Here is a 20,617-nt window from a genome sequence, read left to right as displayed (position 1 = left end):
AAATTTACTGAATAAGAACATTTGAGCATGGGAAAAAATTATAAAAATATAGAGGGGTTTACAGAGAAGAGTAAAACCCTCTTCATCTGCGGTAGCCAATTTCTTTCAGCTGAGTTTCTTGTGTATCTTTCCAGAGATACATGTTGTTTATATGAACCTATACAAAGCACTTGCCCCGGGACACTCCCCCCCCCCCCTTCAAATATGTATACTTTCGATTTTTTTTCTTAAAGATAGTAGAATACTGTACACACTGTTGTATATTCTACTTTTTTTCACTAGATACACGTACAGAGAAAAATCTAGGCATTTTCGATGTGGATTTTATATACAAGTATAAAAATAGCTGATTCTTTTGAGCACTCGCTATGTGCGAGACACCATTCTAAGCACTGTTCACGCATGATCTTAGTTCATTCCCATTCAGCTGCGTGCGATAGGCAGTGGTCTCGTTATCCCCATTTTACAGAGAGAGGAGCTAAGGAGAGGTCAGTGACAACATGGGGATTTAACTCCAGAAGCTTGACTCCAAACATGAATTCTTAATTAGGCAAGCCTGCTGCTTCTAGGAAGCTCGGTGTTTGAAGTTTTAAACAAGCAAAATAATGTAAACAAAGAGAGGCAGTAGCGATCGGGTGTTCAGTTTCTTAAGTTATTCCAAGAACTCAGCAAAGGCATGTATTAGCAGGTATTCAGCTAAATATACGTTAAATAGTTGAATGAGCTCTGTTTGCTCGTAAAATTGTGTCGGCCTGAAATTATAAGGAAGTAAGTATATAGTATATTTAAGGTTGTGTTATAATTATCTTGTACTTCAGTATTTCCTGAATTAGAGGATCAGTCCAAGCTCAATATCTTCGAGAATCCAACAACGAGTAGGACACTTTTCCACTTTCCTGAATTTGCTGTGTCCCCCCTCCCTCCTCATCCTACTTAATAATGACCTGTCATGGAATTGTGTAGGGAACAATTTGTCACAGCCTCTCTACCACCCCCTACCCTTCTCTGAGGACCTGGTTTTCTACATTGCCAACTTCTCTGTTCCTTTCTTTTTTCTTTATTTTTCCATTCGCACCTCATGGTTGATGAGCACTAAGAGTAGGGGTGATGATACTCTCGTCTCAAGGAAAAAGAAGCCATCGAATTTAAAGTGTAATTGGGCATCTTAATCTAGTACAGTCACCTTCTAAAACTTTTGAAAGTACTGATACCTCTTCATAAAATGGAAAGTGCATTTTCTTCAGCACCGTTGGTTCTGACAGATTTTACTGTTGTAAACTTTTATGTAACCGCTGCTATTTGAGTACAGTTTTCTAGTACTTTACATTGTATGTGTGCAGTATTCACCTGGATTACTGATTGATTTGATGGTCATGGGTTGGTTTAGAAATCATGCCCGCCATTGTTTCTATGGAAAATAGCTTCTGAGTTTCAAGCAGCCGATTTGAAAATATGTGGAATAGCGTGGATTTGTAAATTGACGACTCTCTCACATCTGCAGATCTACTTGTGCAATTTTAGGTGAAGCCGTTGGGCAATAGGAATTTTAAAGTTAGAAGGGACCTTATGGGTTCTTTTGCTGATGAAGATCTTCACTTTACTGATTATGAATAACGAATCCAGAAATACTACATCTTTTCAAAGCATCATGGCCTGTCATTGTCAACATCTCTTGATGGCGGCCTTGGGAGAAAGCATGACGTAGTCTGGCCTTTCCCACACTGCTCTAGGCCACACTACTGTGTACCAAAGATGGGACAGGGATCCTCTAGTGAGTTTCAAAGCAGGAGAAGTTAGGGGGACAAACTGTTAGCTTTAAAGTTAGCAGGGTTCCTGTACCTTAGGTCTTTTCTGATCCTTTGGTGCAGTCATAGGCAGTGAGAATTGAATCTAGTGTATAGTATTTCTCAGGCGTACTTGGCTGGGCCCCCCCCCATCCCCCACCCTGGCAGGGGATTTCTATGAACTTGGGCACCACACTCCCTCAGAATATAATTAAGAAAAAGGAGTGGTCGCTAAGGATTTGGAGTTGGGCTAACCTGGGTTTGAATCCTGGTTCTGTTATTTACTCTGGGCAGGTCACTTAGCACTTCAATGTGTCCATTGTCTATGAAATGAGGATAATACCGCTCATGGTCTATGGGATGAATGTGAGGACGCCATTATGTAAGTGGCCAGCAAAGTGACACCTACTAGGCCCTCAAGTGTTCACTTCTTCCGTGCATGCCTTTAGCAGGTATTCATAAATGCTGGTTGTGTGCCGGGTGCTGTGCTTGGCCCAGGGGATATAGAGGAGACGAGAAGGGCAAGGTCCCTGACAATAGGAAGCCAGTGTGTTTTCTTCCCTCTTGAAGATTGTTACTGTGGTGCGCTGTGCATTGTGGTTGTTTCAGACACCGAAGCCCCCACAGTGTGGTTCACCAGTTTCCTTCACGTGGTATCTATGACTGGGAGAGGTTTAAACCAGAGGTTGAAATGTGTGAGGATGGATGATAGAAGTTTCTATGAGGTTGTCTATGAGGAGGTAATGGCTGTTCTCCAGGGATGATAAAGCTCTCATTAATGTAGTTACTAGACCTTGCTGAGGAATTCATTTACCTGGGAGACCTCAGTCAGTGGTTGTGTGAAAAAGAATTAATGGTTATGGAATATAGATAGAGAAGTCAAAGCAATTCTCTAGTATTAATTCAGTGAACATCTGTTAATCTCTGACTTCTGATTAACCCTGTAGCACTAGTCAACAAGTCTATTTGCATTTAGTTTATTTTACACAGGTTTTTATGGGAGAGTTCTGATAACTTAAAGTTATGAAGATTCCTTTAAGTCTTCTCCTCTTTGGTAAGGTAGAATATTCACTGAGAATATAATATACAGTTTATTCAAGATCTTGCTGAGGTTTTTGGTTTTGTTTGTGTATTTGGCCAGGACAGAGACAACTCCCACTTAAAAAATCTCCCAGTACGAAACGATTATAGTCGTACTCTATGGCGTGTAACTTTGAAGGCTTCGTCCGTCTACGAGAATCCCAAGCAGCTTTTTGAGGACTATCACGAGCCTTCCCTCAGGGCTGTGTCCTTCCACATGGGCATCTTCCCTGGTTAGGTCCCTTAATTTTCATAAGACAATATCCTTTCCATTCTCAGCACAGGTAACTTGGTAAAGCATATGGGTCTCCACCTAACGAAGCAACCAATAATAACTCCACACCAAGTAATTTATATACTTGGTGGTATATAAATTATATAAAGGTATATATAAGGTATTATATATATTATATATATATATTATTTATATATATATTATATATATATTATTTATATATATATATTATTTAATATATATAAATTATATAAAGGTATATAAGGTATAAAAGGTATAACCTTTTACCTCATTGCTTTTTTTCTTTTGAAGTTTTTAATGTTTATTCATTTTTGAGAGAAAGGGCGTGAGCAGGGGCGGGGCAGAATCCGAAACAGGCTCCGGGCTCTGAGCTGTCAGCAGAGAGCCCGACGTGGGGCTCGAACTCTCAGACTGCAAGATCATGACCTGAGCCAAAGTCGGACACTTTACGAACTGAGCCACCCAGGTACCACTTACCTCATTGCTTCGTAACACTCACGGCTCACTCGCTTCTGTCAGCTACCAGAAGGGCACATAATTGCCTCATTCTTCTAGATGTTTTAAACTTTACCCTTAAAATAAGCAAAGTGCCCCACCTCAGTGCTCTGCAATCTGAAATACTGAGTTAGCCCTATGGAGTCCACTGTGGTCAGCCTGAGAAGTGAGAATCCTATGAAACCTGCTGTTCTATATATCATGAGGGTATGTTCCCGGCATCATACAACATCCCCTCAGTGAGCAGTCCTGTGAGGCATCTCTGTCTCGTCTCTGTGCTAGAAATACCTGTGTTTCCGTAGAAAAATTGATGTCTCGTTATACGTACCCTACAAGTATACAACTATTCGTGCCCTTGACGGTAGACCTTAGGGCAAGCCGACCTCCGCTGACCACTGTCTCTCCTGGCTTTCTTTTACCTTTCCCGCTTTAATGTTTTTTCTAATGTACTTGTTAATTTTTTAATTGCTATGTAGTTATGGTGTGCATTTTTTGGTGGGTTATTTTAAACCCATTTTAGAGAAAGGTAAGATATAAATTATCCAGAAAACACAACTAAAAACCCAAATGTCTTATTCAACAAGACTAGGAGCCAGAAAGTAGATTCATGGCGTCCGTTCCATGTTCAGGAAGCAATTATTTTCCAAATTTTACATTATAACCACCGTCGTGAAAGTCACTATTTTGGTTAATATGTGTGCAAAAACCTCTTCAAGATTCTCATAATTATAGCCTCCCAAGAGCACACACCTGCCCATCTTTCCTTCTTTTTGCTTGAAGACTCAAACTACCGTGTCTAATAGGCTTGTTATTTGTTTCAATCCAGCTAATTTATGTAAAAAAGCACATTGCCAATTGTAAAATGCCTCCCAAATGTAAGAATGCATTTTTCTCTACCACTGACAGTGTTTGCAACTTCTGCAGTTTATTTTATTTTCCATCCCCGATGACATGTTGAATGTTCTCCCTGTAAGAATTCTAAGACTGTTCTTTCTGTGGAGTCTCTTTCCTTTCCAGTTTCCCATTTCACGTTTTCCCTAAAGTGTCTGTTTCAGTACATTTGTTCATCTAATTACCTCCCTTGACTCACTTTTAATATTGATAAAGGTTATTGAGGAAGCATGTTTCTCTGGAGACTTGTTTCTTAATCTTGCTATTAAATTTCATTGCACTGTTCCCTCTTCGAAGGAAAGGCAGAAAGCATGGTTTCTTCTCCTTTCAAATGTGAATGACAGTTGGACGATGTTCTTCAACATTCCATTAGCTATTCAGTGAGCACCTGTTAGTTACAAAATTATCTTAGGTTCTGCAGGGATCTAGAAAGCAAGAGGGTTATTCAGTGTCCTTGCGGAGCATTTTTCTGAAGAGCCAAACCTAATAAACGAGAAGGAGCAAAGCGCTCTGAAAGAATAGAGGAACAGAGATTCCTTATTTAAAGTGTTTGGAGAAAAAACTAACAACGGAGATGAAATTTATCCTCAGCACGTAAAGACGTAAATGAGGGAGGCTAGAGGGTTGTACCCCTTTAAGTGGGCTCAATGGTGGTATCATTTCCATCAGAAGAAACGTACACTATGTATAAATTGCACTGAAGAATGAAAGCATTTTTGAGCTGAAAGATCACCTTGTGGTCATCTTTATGAGTAAGGTAACTCAGAGTTATGAGTTATGAGTAAGATAAGCCCGGAGAGATGACTTAGAACAATTCACTTCCCACCACCACAGTAACATGTGTATATGAAATGCTTTAGTATGCATTATCTTAAAAACAAACAAAAAAGTGTATTTTGAGAGAGAGAGCACGCACGGGTGGGGGAGGAAGGGAGAGAGAGAATCCCAAGCAGGCTCTGCGCTGACAGCGCGGAGCCCAACGTGGGGCTCGATCCCACGAACTGTGAGATTCTGACCTGAGCGAAAATCAAGAGGGGGCACTTAACTGACTGAGCCACCCAGGCGGCCCAGCATGCATTCTCTTATAGAATCTTCACAATGGTCCTGTCCTCCTTTTCCCATTGAGGAAATCCAAGTACAGATAATGTCAGGATAACAAATGGGTAATAAAAAGTCTGTGCCCTCAAGGAGTTTATATATATTATTTATATCAGCACACAGGCCACCAGTGAATATAAAATGCATCTGGTAGTCAGAGTGCCTGGAAGGACGAATTGGTTTGTAAAATAAATAGAGTTAGGGCAGATAAACTGTTTCAGAAGAGTGGTCTGGCAGGGTAACATCTTAGCAGAGACCCGAAATTACCGAGTAGAGAGCCACCTCCAAATCCAGGGGAAGAAGGTTCTGGGAGAGGAAACGGCAGTTCCCCAGGCCTGGAGGGGGAACCGTGCTCGGTGGACGGAAGCAGCAGCAGGAAGCCAGTGTTACTGGAGCACTTGGTGGAGGGGGAAGGAGTGGGAGGGGGTGAGGGCGGGGAGGGAAGAAGCCAGATCATAGCAGGCACGTGGGCATGTGGAGGACTTTGGATTTTTGTTTTGTTTTGAATGAGGCGAGAAGTGTTTAAGCAGAAAAGTGACATGACGTCATTACGTTTAAAAAGAATCTGCCTGGTTGTTGGACCAAGAATGAGCTGTAGCAAGATAAGAAGGGGCCCAGCAGTCAAGCAGGAGAATGTTCCAGTGGCCCAGGGAGAGGTAACTGGGCCGGGTTCGGGCGCTAGGGGTGGAGGGTAGCTAGGGGTAGAGAGACTGGCAAGTAGAGCTCTCAGGATTCGTCAACAGGTTGAACGTGAAGAGTAAGAAGAGCGGCATCATGGGTAACGCCATGGTGTTTGGCCCTAACAGCTAGAAAAGTGCATTTGCCATTTATTAATACGGGGCATTAATGTGGCAGGAAGAGAAGGTATTGTTGGAGACATCAGGATGCCTGTTTAGCATATGTTAAGTTTGTGGCACCTGTTAAAATCCCAAGGGGAAAAGGCAAGTGAATTGTTAGAGAAGTAAGTCTGATGTTCATGGGATAATTGAGGGCCTAAATTTGTGAGTCTTCACAAATGCCATTGAAAAAGCTTATGTGCCTGGATGCGTTTGGCCAGGGCGGCGAGCCATTTTAAATACAGGAAGGGAGAGAGCCAAGCACAGGGCCTGGCCTTGCCACCAAGAATGGGGCCTCCCAGAGGCCAACGGAAGCAAGCGTGGCAGACAGAAGGAGTGATGGGCTGTGTGTCAGGCTGGTGAAGGTTTGAGAAAAGTGGAAATTGGGACTTGACTGTTGGATCTGACAGAGTGGGGGTCCCTGGTGATGTTGACCCAAGTGAGTGGTAGTGGAATGTTGGAGAGAATAAAACCTGATGGCCGTGGTCTCAAAAGGGAGTGGAGGAGAGGGAATTGATGCAGCAAATGTTTGCGACTCTTGTAATTTTTACTTTGTACTGCAAGGTAACGGAGACATGGGGCAGGACCTGGAGAATCCGGGGTGTGTTTTTTAGGCACGAACTCTACACAGCCTGCATGTGCATGCAAGTGGTCCAGAAGAAAGAGGACAGTGGGTAAAAGAAGTGAGGGTGGGCTGGGATCTCATGCCTAAAGGAGGGACTGGCAGAAAGGTCACCCATATAACAAGAGGGAAGGCAGACTTCACTAAAAGCACCAGTAGGTGGCTTTTCCTGGGCATGGAGAGTGCAGAGGGTGAGTGCTTCTGTTTTCTCAGTGAAGGAGAAGCCTCGCTTCTTGCTTGTGGCTCTGAAATAGGCGTGGTCATGAAAAACAGCCCAGCAGAACATCTGGCCAAGTGCGGGGCCCATCTGAGCACACGATTCTGGGTGATTGCGTTGGTCACACGTTCGGAGGCTGGGCCACGATACAGGTTATCAGTTAAATCTCATCAGGCCAGCAAGCACAACAGTGGTGGGCAGACCAGGGGCACTGGCGGGAGACTTGGCTTCCTGAGAAGAAAGCATGACACAGTCACCTTTCAAAAATTTGAGAGAGATCAAATCCAAACAAAAGCTGTCCTGTCTTCACAGATTAACCGAAATGGAGGTTGAGGAGTGACAGAATGCGCAGAAAATGTATCAGAGCTACTTAGAAACGTTTATGACCACCAAAAAAAAAAAAAAAAAAGAATTACTCGTGGTGTCTCCTGAGTGGACGTCCGTAAATCAGTAAATCCCAGTGGTGGGAAGGGTGAGGTTCCTCAGACTGCGGTCTGTTGTCACACAGATGTGGCATTCATGACCGTTGATGCCATGATGTGAGAAAATCTCCCCTGATCGTCCCCCAAACTCCAGGAGTGAAGGGTGGTATGAGTGGAAGATTAGAGCCTCCGTGCAGATGACTGTGACTTGATTTGCTTCAAAGATTTCAAAACACATATATGTGTATATACGCATATACGTGTACCCACGCATATAAAAAGGCCTTTTCAAAGGTTGTCAGCTTTCCCCGTTGTGTTGTCTGCGATCTCTCTCTTGTCCGCGGTGTTGTGTGCTGTCACGGGAGAATTCAAGCAGGAAGTTTAGGCCACGGCTGGAGTTTCTCCACAGGTTTGAGAATAATAGAAATTTCGGTTTTCAGCTCAGAGTCTGTCTGACTACAGAGGCTCGTGCGGGGCGGCCTTACAGGAGAGGAGAATCCATTTTACAAAATGTCAGCGCGCTGGAGGTGAGCCTGGAAGAGAATGCTTGTCAGATTCAGTTATTAGGGGACACTGCAAGGCAAGGAAAATCCAAGTGCCCCTTGTCCACGTGCCCTTTCACCTACATTTCCTCATTTTCCTCTGTAGCGAACAGTGTGGCTTACCCATGGCGGGGCATTTGGCTTCTTCTTAGCTTAGCACATCACCCAGCGTCACTGGTGTGCTTGCCTGCGTGTGTAATTTGTGATCGTGCCCTCCAGAGTCGGTCAGCTACCGAGAACCCCAGTAAAAAAGCGCCCCCGAGGCCACACACCCGGAGCAGTGCCCACGTCCCACGGGTGCGTGCGTAGAGCCATTGTGTCAGAGATGAGAACACAAAAATCGCTCCCGAGGTGTGTGTGTCTGGGGTCTGCATCAGCCCGAGGAGAATCTGTCATCTATTTTGCATGTCAGTTAACTGTGTTAATGAGAAAACCAAAACCTTGTTTGCATAGTCAAGGTAAATACATTTTGCTCTCATGGTGGCCACACTCCCTTACCACCTGGGATAGGGCCTTTAAATGAGTACGCATTAAGTCTCTTTTCTACTATTGTCAGTTCCCCCAAAATTAGCCCCTCGTTTTGGTCCTTGTTCTTCAGTTAAGCAACACGTTTCACTTATCACCTTCATCACAATGTTAGCATTTAATGTTTGCAGCGATTGCAAAGAAGCGGTGTCACCCGGGGAAGTAAGGTGACAGTCACTTAAATCTCATAGTCACGGTGGACTCACTTTCTTGAATCTCATCTCATCAGTTACTTTAATGAATACAGTTATATACTCCCACAAGCCAAATCTGTTTTATAAATAAAGTTTTACTAGAACACCGCCATACTCCTTTAATGACACACACTGTCTGTGGTTGCTTTTGTGCCGAGTTAAGTCATTGCAACAGGCCGTCTGTCTCACAAAGCCTAAGGTATTTAGTATCTGAGTTTTTATTTAAAAATGGCTGATCTCGGGGCGCCTGGGTGGCTCAGTCGGTTAAGCGTCCGACTCCGGCTCAGGTCACGATCTCGCGGTTCGTGAGTTCAAGCCCCGCGTTGGGCTCTGTGCTGACAGCTCAGAGCCTGGAGCCTGTTTCGGATTCTGTGTCTCCCTCTCTCTCTCTGACCCTTCCCTGTTCATGCTCTCTCTCGGTCTCAAAAATAAATAAACGTTAAAAAAAAAAAATTAAAAAAAATGGCCAATCTCTGTGGGTGAATTGGTTCATGCTTCTCTGGGTATCTATGTACCCCGCTGCCCTACCAGTTGGCTCCACTGCCTTTGCACCTCACAGCGTAGATATTTGAGAGAGGATTTCTGGGCAATTTTATTTACCTTAAAGTAATCAAAGGCAGCTTTACAGAGGAGCGTTTTCCCTCTGAGGAAAACCAATTTAAAAAAATTATGAGCAGATTTAAACCCCACGGTTGTATGTGATTCTCTTGGCCAGTAGTGTCAGGCTTGGCCCATCTACCTCCCTGTGGGGACGCCCAGGGTAACTGGAATAAACCTTTCCTTGCGATGACTTCATTCTTTGTCTCAGTCTTCCTGATTTGGGCTTGGTGCCTCACCTTTTAAGAGGATCTTGATTTGGAGAGTCTCAGAGTTTGGGGGTGCCACGGTTAATGTCACTTGCTGTCTGGCATCTTCACATTCACCTGTGCAGCGGTCCGGGTACTTTAAGTCGTGAGTCTCAAACGTGACAGTCTGCTTTTGGGGACGTAGGCTACCCTGTTCTTTTTATCTGAGTGCCCCCATAGCAAATAGAATGTAATTATGGATTGTTATGTCTCATGTTCATGAAATTCAGATAATCTTTATAAGGATTTCCCAACAAGCTCTGCACTTCCTTTTGTAATTGGGATCGCCTTGGCGTAGATTCAGGGTCTAGCCAGAGACGGTAGCTTCCCTGGCCTCAACCCAATGCCATTATATATGTGGCAAGAGCTTCCTCTCCACCAGGAGTCTGGTTACTTGACTCTGTTTCAGGGGAATAATCTTTCACCTTGGTTAAACTTAGAAATGGGTGAGGAAAGCCTCTTTTCTCCCGAAGCACAGAGAAGGGAGCTCGCAGGATGCCTGCCTTCTACTTCCTTTACAACTACCACTGGCATATATAGTCCCAGGAGTGTAAAGTTAGATCAAAAGTTCTCTGCTCTGCTTAGAATAAATGAGAATGCTTATCCCTAAATCTTCAAGGAGCCAACCAGGCCAACAGGCTGTGCAGCAGGACTACATAAAAATAAAAAAAACTTCTATAAAGGAAGACATAATTTAAGACAATATCAGCATAATTTAAGGAGCTCTCAAGAATGGAAAAGTGCCTGCAAATAGGAAAAAGAGGTTAAAACTTTTCTACTAATCAGTAAAGGAATATAAAAATTTTGCAGAAGATTGGGATAGTTCATAAATGGAAATAGACTTTTTAAAGCACGTATCTGTAAGTATCTCCAGCATGTCCCAATGAAAATCACTACTGTTCTACACCTGATAAAATAGCAAGGACTTCTTTAAAACCGTAATAACCATTACAAACTGACACAATTCAAATTGATACAATCGTTTTGAAAACTACTTGGCTATATGTATAGGAAAGGAACTAACATGTGGAGAGGCAACATGAGAAATAAAACTAGATAAGGAATTTGTACAGTAGGCAGGAAACCCTGATGGATTCTGAGGGTTGGAGTTGCCAAGGTATTTTATACAGATTGGTCTGAAAGTGACTATTTAAGAGGGAAAGACTAAAAGGTAACATTTAGGCAGATTTGGTGAATACTGTGCATCGTAGATGATAGAACTTTAAAGTTAAGTAATCTAGGTTGTGCCCTCAACTTGACAGACCAGGAGGCTGACAACTAAAAAATAGGGAAACTTCCCTAAGACCCAAGTAGGAGTTATGAGCTCAGAGGGACTAGAGGTGCCAAGAGGAACTAAATGGAATCTTCTGAGTTCCAGCTCTGTTTTTCTTTTCAATATTGAAGGATTTATGGAACTCTTCAGTACTACTTACAAATGTAGAATTTTAATGATCTTATGTATATTTTAATATTTTATGATTCAATATGTAAACATCAATGTTTAAATAAGCTTTAAAATAATTACAGCTGTTTCTTAGTTTTAAAAATTTGGACTTGATGGTAGGAATAATTAGGTAATCTTCATAGATTTAATAGAGCAAAAGCCAAGCTTGAGAAACCCTCAATTTGTTCAATCATCAGTTTTTTTTTTAACGTGTACTCGGTGCTCTAGGCTCTAACTGCATTCTCAGAATACAAAATAAATACCACCAGCCTCTGTCCTCCAAGAGGGGGAGTGATGGACCTTTGTTCAAAATAACTCAAATTATTATCCACCATGAACATAAGTGATGGCAAAAATTGTATAACCCTCTAACAAGAACTCAGATTTAGATAGAAAATTCGCAAAGAAGATACTTGATCTTAAGGGGTTAATAGGAATTTCACAGACAGACCAGGGGAGGGGCTGTAAGTGTTGAGAAAAGCATTCTAAGAAAAGGGAACAGCATGTTCAAAGTCATGAAACAGCCTGATACATTCAGAGGCCTGAGATAGGTGTGTTTGTCTGAAGTATACACTGTGAACGGGAGAAAGATGTTGGAGATAAGGCTGTGAGCGAGGGACTCAGTGGAACTTCTCTTTTTTCCAAGTAGCAAATATAGAGTGTTAGTGCCATGCCCCAGTTCCAAGTCCCTTTACATGCATATTGGTTTTATTTTATCTCATTTGTTACCCTGTTACAGATGATAAAAGTGAGCCAGAGAGAAGGTAAATACCTTGCACAGTCACACTGCTAACAAGCAGTGGGATTGTGATAGGAAACATGACACTTGAGTCCACAGCTCACTGTCCTAAAATCAGGCTGTCCTTCCTGTTCCACACTGGGATTTGGGAACACTGAAGGATTCTAAAGGTTTTTGGCATGGTGGTCTAGGCCAGAATTGGAAGGTTGTGGGTAGCAAATTTGAAAACCGCCTGTTGTGGGGTGCCTGGGTGGCTCAGTTGGGTTAAGCGTCTGACTTCAGCTCAGGTCATGATCTCAAGGCTTGTGGGTTTGAGCCCTGCGTCAGGCTCTGTGCTGACAGCTCGGAGCCTGGAGCCTGCTTCAGATTCTGTGTCTCCCTCTCTCTCTGCCCCTCCCCCACTGATTTTCTCTCTCTTTCTCTCTCTCTCAAAAATAAATAAACATTAAAAAAATTTTTTAATAAAAATAAAAGAAAAAACAGCCTGTTGTAAGAATCAAAGAAAGGGCTGATGAGAGCCTGGATTTAGAATGAAAGTATTTAGAAGGTAAAATACACAGAACTTAGTCTTGATTTGATGGGGCAAATAGGGAATTTCTGGCTTGAAAAACCGAGTGTATGTTGGTACCTTGAATTAGACACTTTAAGAGAGAAGGAGGATCTATTTGGGGACAACTGTAGCTGTGGTGCCCATGGAAAATCAGGTAGAGAGGTCTAGCAAATGAGGATATTCAGGTCAACAGGTCAGGAGATGAAGCCTTAGAATAATCAACCTGGAGGTTATCATTGAAATCCCTCTTATCAATACTACACACTGCTGAGAGCTTGTAGTGAGGTAAGAGGACCGTGGAGAAAATTCCAGTGTATTTGCTGCTCATAATATAGTCCACCAACTGGCTGTCTATCCACTAATTGAGTATTACATGAGGATTAATCAACTGCATCCCTAAGCACGCTGTTTAACTTTTCTTTTTAATCTTAGCAAGACTTTTGATGAAGGAAGCATTGCATTAATTAACATCCTGAAGCTCCTTGTTGTGTCCCAGATCAGTACTGTGAGTATCACTAATATAAAAAACACTCACATTTAAGCCTTAGGTAGAGGAAGAGGTCGCTAATGAGACAGAAGGAATAGCATGAGTGCAAGGATGAGAAGCAGAAGAAAGGGAAGTCAAATTACTCTGATGTGTTCACAGGTGAGAGGAGCCAGTGGTCAGCACGGTCACAGGGAAGTGAAAGATGATGAAGAACTTCAAGTAGTTCTTGAATGTGGCCATTTTAGGGTCTTCAGTAGCATGTCGGGAGTTTTAACCCCTGTTTACTCTTGTACCTTCTGAGCTCTCCTTTTTAATCCCACCAATCTACCTCCTTAAATACTTCTCAGATCTGTACTTTGCCTTGTGTGCCAAGATCTTAACTGACTCTAAATCCAAAGTACGCTTGGATTCAATGTTCGCTTTACCTTATCCCTTGGCTGATCTGAAGTTATTGATCGCTGTCTCCTTCCTGACCCACCCTTTCTTCTACAACACACTGACCTTGGTTTTCCTCCTCACCCCGCACCCATTTTTCCCTGCCCGTCCCTTCTGCACACACTGCATGTCTTTAATGGCAGCCATTTCTTTAACTGCATTCTACGTGCCCTCAATTTCCAAACCTAAACCCAGCCCTCATGGGGCAGTCTGACAGCCTGCTGGACATCGTGAATACCACAGATTCTTCAAGCTCAAGATGTCCAAAGCAGAATTTAAATGCTCATCTACATACTTCTTTATAAGCCCTTCTTCTCAAATCCCAGACCTCATGGTTATATTCATCTTCCCAGTTGCAAACCCACTGGTATGAGCACCTCCTCCTCCCTTATCTGATTAGTTATTGATTTCCCTCTCAGTGACACTTCAAATCTGTAGCTCTCCCTATGTCCAGTACCTGCATGGGCCGCCAACACCGTCACTGAATTATCCTCCTGGCTGGTCTCCCCTTCTCAGTCTTCACTCGCCTCCACTACCTCGCCACACTGGCTAGAGTCCTCTATCTAGGTGTAAATTTGCTCCCATCACTCCCTTGCTGAATTCTTTGCCTGTAACTCCACCTCTTCTCTGTACCCTTCCTCTATAGAGTCAGTCAGATTGGTTGTTTTTTGGTTTTTTGTTTTTTTGGGTTTTTTTTCAGTTCTTCAACATGCCCATGCGCATGCTTTCTTTCTCTGTCTCCCTCTCTCCCCTCCCCCCACCAACACACATGCTCATGTGCCTTTCTGGAGAACATTTATACTCCATTTTTACTGGTAGCTTTGTCTTCCGTCTTCAGGAAGCTTCTATAATCCTGTAAATCTGTGTTGTATAGACTTGCCCCGTGGTCTCTTAGCATTCTACCTTTCCCATGCCATAGCCCTTTCTATGTTGTTTTCTAATCTCTTATTTTTGTCCACAAATCAGTGTCTTCCTCTGAATTTTAAGCTCCAAGGAGACCATATCTGTATAGCACATCATTATACCTCAGCCTCCTAGTACAGTGCCCGGAAGAGTGTAGGCATGTAATCATTGTTAGAGGAAATAAATGCTCTTCTGAGTATTTTTACATTCGTTATCTCGGTGGGGGTAAAGTTGAATAATTTTGAAAGGGTTTTAATGAAACATGAGATGTCAGTGGATTAGAAGATTAAATTATTTGTTGAGTTGTTTTGTACTAATAGAAGGAAAGAGAATAGTTAGAGTCAGCAAAGCTGGTTAGGAGAGTAGAAGCATTTAATCCCACCTCATAGAACAAAGAGGAAGAGATTTTTTTTTTTTTAATCTGGCTTGCATTATTAAATTTTACCTTCCTTCTAATAAGTTGAGGCCTGTAAGGTTGTGTGTGTGTGTGTGTGTGTGTGTGTTAATATTTAAAGGTATCATATTGTTCATATTTTAGAGCTTTTTCTCCACCTGGAAAAACTTTAGATAAGATGATTTAAGAATCTACCTGTATACTTTACTCATTGAATTTCTTTTCTTTGGTAGGGAGGTTTATAGAAGTGAGTAATCAATTTAATTATCACTTGTTTCCAAAAAAAGGGGGATGGAATATTATTTTTTAAAGATTTAAATGGGTTTAACACAAGGATAAGGAAATACACACCAAGAACCAAAGGAATTGGCAATCAATAGGAAATCTAGACTGAGAAAACCTAAGTAAGGTCAACTACTTGGAGGACAAAATTAACCCTAAACTACCTGGAAGTCAAGGCAAGAGATGAATGTGATAAGATGTGTTGTTTGATGTCTCTTAGCTTCTTGTCAAATATGAACTTCAAAGGTTGGAGAGCTCACAGTTCAAGAAGGACTTTGCAGTCAAGTACTCGAAATACGAGTCAAATTTAGATGCCAGTTGTGACCGTTGAAAGCAAATGCTCTGCTTTGACATTACTATAGAGAGATTGGCATGCGTTCTGTCTTAGATGGTGGCTGTCCAGGTTCGCACGGAGGTGTAGTTACAGAATTGTCAAAGAAAAGGGAGGTCGAGCCTTTTTCCTCCAAACACAACTTCGAACTCACTGAGCTCCTTAAAAATACATATTTATTTGGAGCTCCTAATTCTCTATAAAACTTGGAAGACAGATGCTTGGTTTGGAAAATTTTGAGGAGAAGATGCCACAGTCATCTGCCTCTGCCAGAAAAAGATCTAATGGGATTTCGAAAATGTTAAACTGTAACCAGCCAGCACTGTATTCTAATAGTTCCGTAAGGTGAGTGAGTTAGCTCAAAAATGCATCCCGTGTAACTACATATGCCGACCTAGGGAGTGGAGTTGTTCTGGACCTTCTGGCCATAATTAACTGTGCTATCATGGTGACGTCTTGGTACAAGGATCCGTGACTGGTCTATATGAGGAAGTTTGCTGTCTTGTTTGCTATTGCAGAGGACATAAAGTCTCATCTAAAAGTGATAGGAATCTGTTGAGGTTTTAAAATTAAACAAGAGGTATAGGGCTGTTCCATGTGATTGAGAAATGGAATTTACTCTGTCAAAGTCCATTCCTATCCATCCAGACTCGTAAGGCTTAAACTTGGAAGTAATATTGAGACCACATGGTTGGACACGTGGCTGGCCTTGTTGGTACAGTTGAGGATGATAGTACAATAACAAAAGCTACCAGATATTCACTTGTCCTCAATACTTTTCTATTTGCTGAGATTTAGTATCAACAGCATCTCAGTGAGAATTACCATTCCTCATACTAGCTTGAGAGATTCCAACCCATATCTAGGAGACAAATCTGGCAAAGAGTTTGGGGAGGAGAGGCAACACACTGGGCACATCTGGAATTTGGGAGGGGGAGTAGAAATTGTCTCATGTGTGAACATCAGATAAAAAAAAGTATTAGGGTTTTTGTTGTTATTGTTGCTCATTTGGAAATAGGGTAAGAGTTCCCCCTCCCCCAACTCAACAGTCACTACTTAGCCATTCTTCTAGCTGGTTGGAAGTTGTTCTTTATTTTGTATTTTCTATGTAATTATTTCCATGGTTTCTCTGAGTTACCCAGGTGAGCAATTTGAATGTGCTGTCCATTTGAGATTTTTGGTTCAAAGAGACTGAGACAGATGCTGTGCAGAGTATGGGCATTGCCCATATATCTATTCTTCCTTATCTTATCGCTCCCTTGTTCTCACATAAAATGAGGGGGAAAAAGGAGATTTTTGAAATTTTCAAAGAAAAATCTGCCTGGTGATTTGGTTTTTCCTGCCCCAGAGCTGATTTTTCTTTTCTTTTTGTGAACCAGGAGCCTTTTTGTAGGTGGGAGAGCGGTTAGTAAGGCAAATGTGTGAACCTCTCAGCATGGCCAGACACTGTTTGCGGAATGAGAGAGAGATGGATGTGGAAATAGGGTTGAGGGAGCATTGTCTACTCGTGGAGAACCACTAAGAGAAACTAGGCAACTAGTTTTCCACCTGCTGTCTTCCACACCTTCAATTAAATTTTATTCATTTCTGATCACGCGTTTCTTTCAAAAGAGTGCATTCTTGGAATCAAATATCTCATACATTTTTTATCAGTGCAAGTAAAAGTAATGAATGTGAGCAGAATGAAATGCGCTTTGCTCTTCAGACTTCCCCATGAGTTGAAACAAGGTTGATCTTGACACCATGGTAATAGAACCAGAAGATAAAAGACCTTCCTGTATTTCTGCAGAGTACAGTACAATCCACAGCCCATCAACACCCATTAAAGATTCAGACTCCGATCGATTGCGTCGAGGTTCAGATGGGAAGTCACGTGGACGGGGCCGAAGAAACAATAATCCTTCACCTCCCCCAGATTCTGACCTTGAGGTATGTCATTGACAATGACCTAGTAAATAACAAGGTATGTTGGTAGTTAAATGATGGTTCTGTACACACGCAATGTAAATAGGCCGTGATCAAGATACCCAAATGCTTTTGTTCCTGCTTTTTTCCCCTATGTTAATTGTAAGTAAAGCATTTTTTTTTCTTTCATGTTGATTGTAAGTAAAAACAATTATTTCTGTTTTCTCTTCCATTTTCACTACGTGCAAAGCATCCGGTTATTTCTCTCTAAGGAAATACAGTAAAGTATATAATTCTGCTTCAACAAAATTCTCTTGTACTGCTCTATATCATTGCCATTTCAGTTAAGTTTCATACTAAAAGTGATTAATAAAATCCACTTTGAAAATTAAAGACACACTTAGGTATATGAGAAAGGAAAACCTGGGATGTTCTAAACTGAAATGGCAATTGTCTTATGAGACCTGTTTTGGTGGAGTTCAAAAGCAGGAGGGATTAAATAAAACCTTAAAGGGTAGATTTCATAGCTTTGAATCCACTGCAATTAAGTTTCTGGGTTTTGCCAAGTGAAAGCTGATGGTGGGAAACATGATTATTTTGGCTGAAAAGATGAAGATTTCCCAGCAGAACCTATGTGTATGAATATATACTGGTGTGAGTGGAAAGGAGAAGAAGAAATGTACGCTTCAGAAGCCTTTGTGGCATCTCAAAGACATTTTTGAAATGAATTCCTTCAAATCCAATTCCAAATATCTCAAGAGTGTGTTAAGAGCACATGTGATGTGTCTGCCTAAATTTTGTAATCTGAAGAAAACAGGCAGGAACAATATATAACCCAACTGCATGGTAACAGTCCAAAGGTAGCATAAGGTGAGTAGATGATGTGAAGTTTTAGGTTTTATGTGCAATTTTTTAACACTTGGCTTGATAAAAACGAAACATAAGATTTGTTATTTTAACGCTTTAATAAGCAGAGAGAAGAGATAAGAAAAAGAAAAATGGAATGATGTTTAACTGATTGCCCCCGCTCTGTCTCGATAAGTTGCGAACAGACTAGTTTTAACTCATTTTTAATTTTTTCAGAAGGGAGAACTGTGGATCTTCAGTTCAGAAGTAGAAAGGACATACATTATTATTTCTTGCCCATGCTTGTATCGATGTCACTAATATAATTGTTCTACACACTGAGGTTATAACTGGAGAAAAGCTGGGAGATACTCTTTGGAAGAGTTGTGTTTTAAAACATTAAAAAAAATTCAGATTTTTCTTTTGTCTTCTATTTCAAGACTGCTTATTTATGTTGAAGTTAACTGAATCACAGGTTTCTCAACCAAGGGAAAGACATCCTGATTTGGTTCTTCCTTTGTAGAGGGTGTTCATCTGGGACTTGGACGAGACAATCATTGTTTTCCATTCCTTGCTTACTGGGTCCTATGCCAACAGATACGGGAGGGTGAGTACCGAGAGACATCAGTTTTTAATTTTTTTTAGAGTTATATATGTCTAGAATTGAACTTTTATCCAGACAGGGATGTGGTTTAACTTTAAATAATAAATTTAAAATATGAACTGGAGAACAACTGAATTTATGGATACAGATATATGTGTAAGGCAAAAACATATAAATGAGTAAGAGGAGGTTGTTTTCATATAGATTATATGGAAAAATATTTTGTTTTATATTTTTCATGTGAGTCATTCAATTTTTTTGGTTTTTATTCGCAACAACATATTCGGCGGAGCCAGTATTTCACATGTTCTTGTCTTCAGTGATTAGCCGAGTTAGTATTTTATTTTCAAAACACCTGTTAAGAATGTCTTTAAATGTCGCTTTGCTATGAGCTAAATCTATGTGAATGGCATATAAAACTGGGCCTCTGAATGACAATAGGACCAATACATCAATGTTTAAGTTGTTACAATACTTACCTTTGGTGTGGTAGGTAAAAAATAATATTACAGACAACCTTCCATGAGTAGAAATTCAGCCTCGGTGTTCTGTTTTCGGGTTTCCCCAAATCCTTGGAAATTCTTTTTGATCTCTTCCTTGGTGGCTTCATGAACCTTTCCCACACCAAAACCATGTTAGTTAAAGTGGCTATAGGTAATTGAATATGTGAATACGATATTTCTCATTTTTTTCCATCATTAAAGAAACAATATTACAGGTTTTAAATCTGTGAAGATATTGGTTCAGAGCCTTAGGAACTGAATTCTTGTGTCTTGGTGACTCTGGTTGTTCATCGCAATTAAATCTTAAAACACAAAATGTGTATCATGCTCTCATTACAGATTTTATCCTGGTACCCATTCTTTCAAACAATACTTATTTCAATAAACGTATATTGAGTGCCTGCCCTGTAGGTATAGTTTGACAGTGAAATTTGATGAACTATCCATTGAGCATTATAGTGAAGCTTTTCTTCTCATAACCCTGAAGTTACATATACCACCCCTCAAAAAGGCTGGAAAATATGCACGTTTGTAAGAGCAAAAATATTCCAGAATATTCCACCCTTTGGATTTCTATTTAGAGGGGCGCCTGGGTGGCTCAGTCGGTTGAGCGTCCGACTTCAGCTCAGGTCATGATCTCACAGTCTGTGGGTTCGAGCTCCGCGTTGGGCTCTGTGCTGGCAGCTCAGAGTCTGGAGCCTGCTTCCGATCCTGTGTCTCCCTCTCTCTCTGCCCCTCCCCCAGTCTCACTTTGTCTCACTCTGTCTCTCAAAAATAAATAAATATTAAAAAAAATTTAGAAATAAGATATCTGGGGGCACCTGGCTGGCTCAGTCGGTTAAGCGTCTGACTTCGGCTCAGGTCATATTCTCATGGTTCGTGAGCTGGAGCCCTGTGTTGGGCTCTGTGCTGACAGCTGAGAACCTAGAGCCTACTTAGGATTCTGGGTCTCCCTCTCTCTCTGCCCCTTTCTGACTCGTGCTCTGTCTCTCCAAATATAAACATGAAAAAATTTAATAAGAAGAAATAAGATATCTGTAAAACACAATATGCCCATGCCCCATCTTATGGTTAGAGTTTCTATGAGAAGAAGACAATTAACAAAAATATAGTATAATTAAAAAAAATAAAGCCACAGAATTAGTCATTCAAACAAAGTCTCTGCTTTGTGGCCAGCACATATTAGGGATTCAGTAAATATTAGCTGTGGTGTTTTTTTGTATTATTCCCTCTATGAATACTATTACCATCCCCATTTCTACAAAAATTACTACTTAAAAGCTAAAAATTAATAGCTGAAATGTCAATGTGTGGTTAGTAGGAAGAATCTCAAAGATTTTCTTAACTATTTTAAGGTCCCTCCAACTAACTCCTAAGGAAGAAAGCT

General features: G+C 41.3%; 1 protein-coding gene across 23 annotated transcripts in view; it reads left to right on the top strand.

Moving 5' to 3' along the window:
- EYA1 (EYA transcriptional coactivator and phosphatase 1) overlaps window positions 1–20,617 on the top strand; it is a 362,441-nt gene that overhangs the window by 253,749 nt on the left and 88,075 nt on the right. For all 23 annotated transcript variants that reach the window (XM_045050239.1, XM_045050234.1, XM_045050241.1 and 20 more), the window contains 2 exons: window positions 17,162–17,301; window positions 18,647–18,730. In XM_045050239.1, the coding sequence (XP_044906174.1) occupies window positions 17,162–17,301; window positions 18,647–18,730 (224 nt within the window). The remainder of the gene's footprint in view (window positions 1–17,161; window positions 17,302–18,646; window positions 18,731–20,617) is intronic.

Source organism: Felis catus, chromosome F2 (genome assembly GCF_018350175.1).
Source record: "Felis catus isolate Fca126 chromosome F2, F.catus_Fca126_mat1.0, whole genome shotgun sequence".
In the NCBI taxonomy this organism is placed as follows: domain Eukaryota; kingdom Metazoa; phylum Chordata; class Mammalia; order Carnivora; family Felidae; genus Felis; species Felis catus.
The sequence above is the reverse complement of the archived record's forward strand: the minus strand, read 5'-3'. Positions and strand labels throughout refer to the sequence as shown.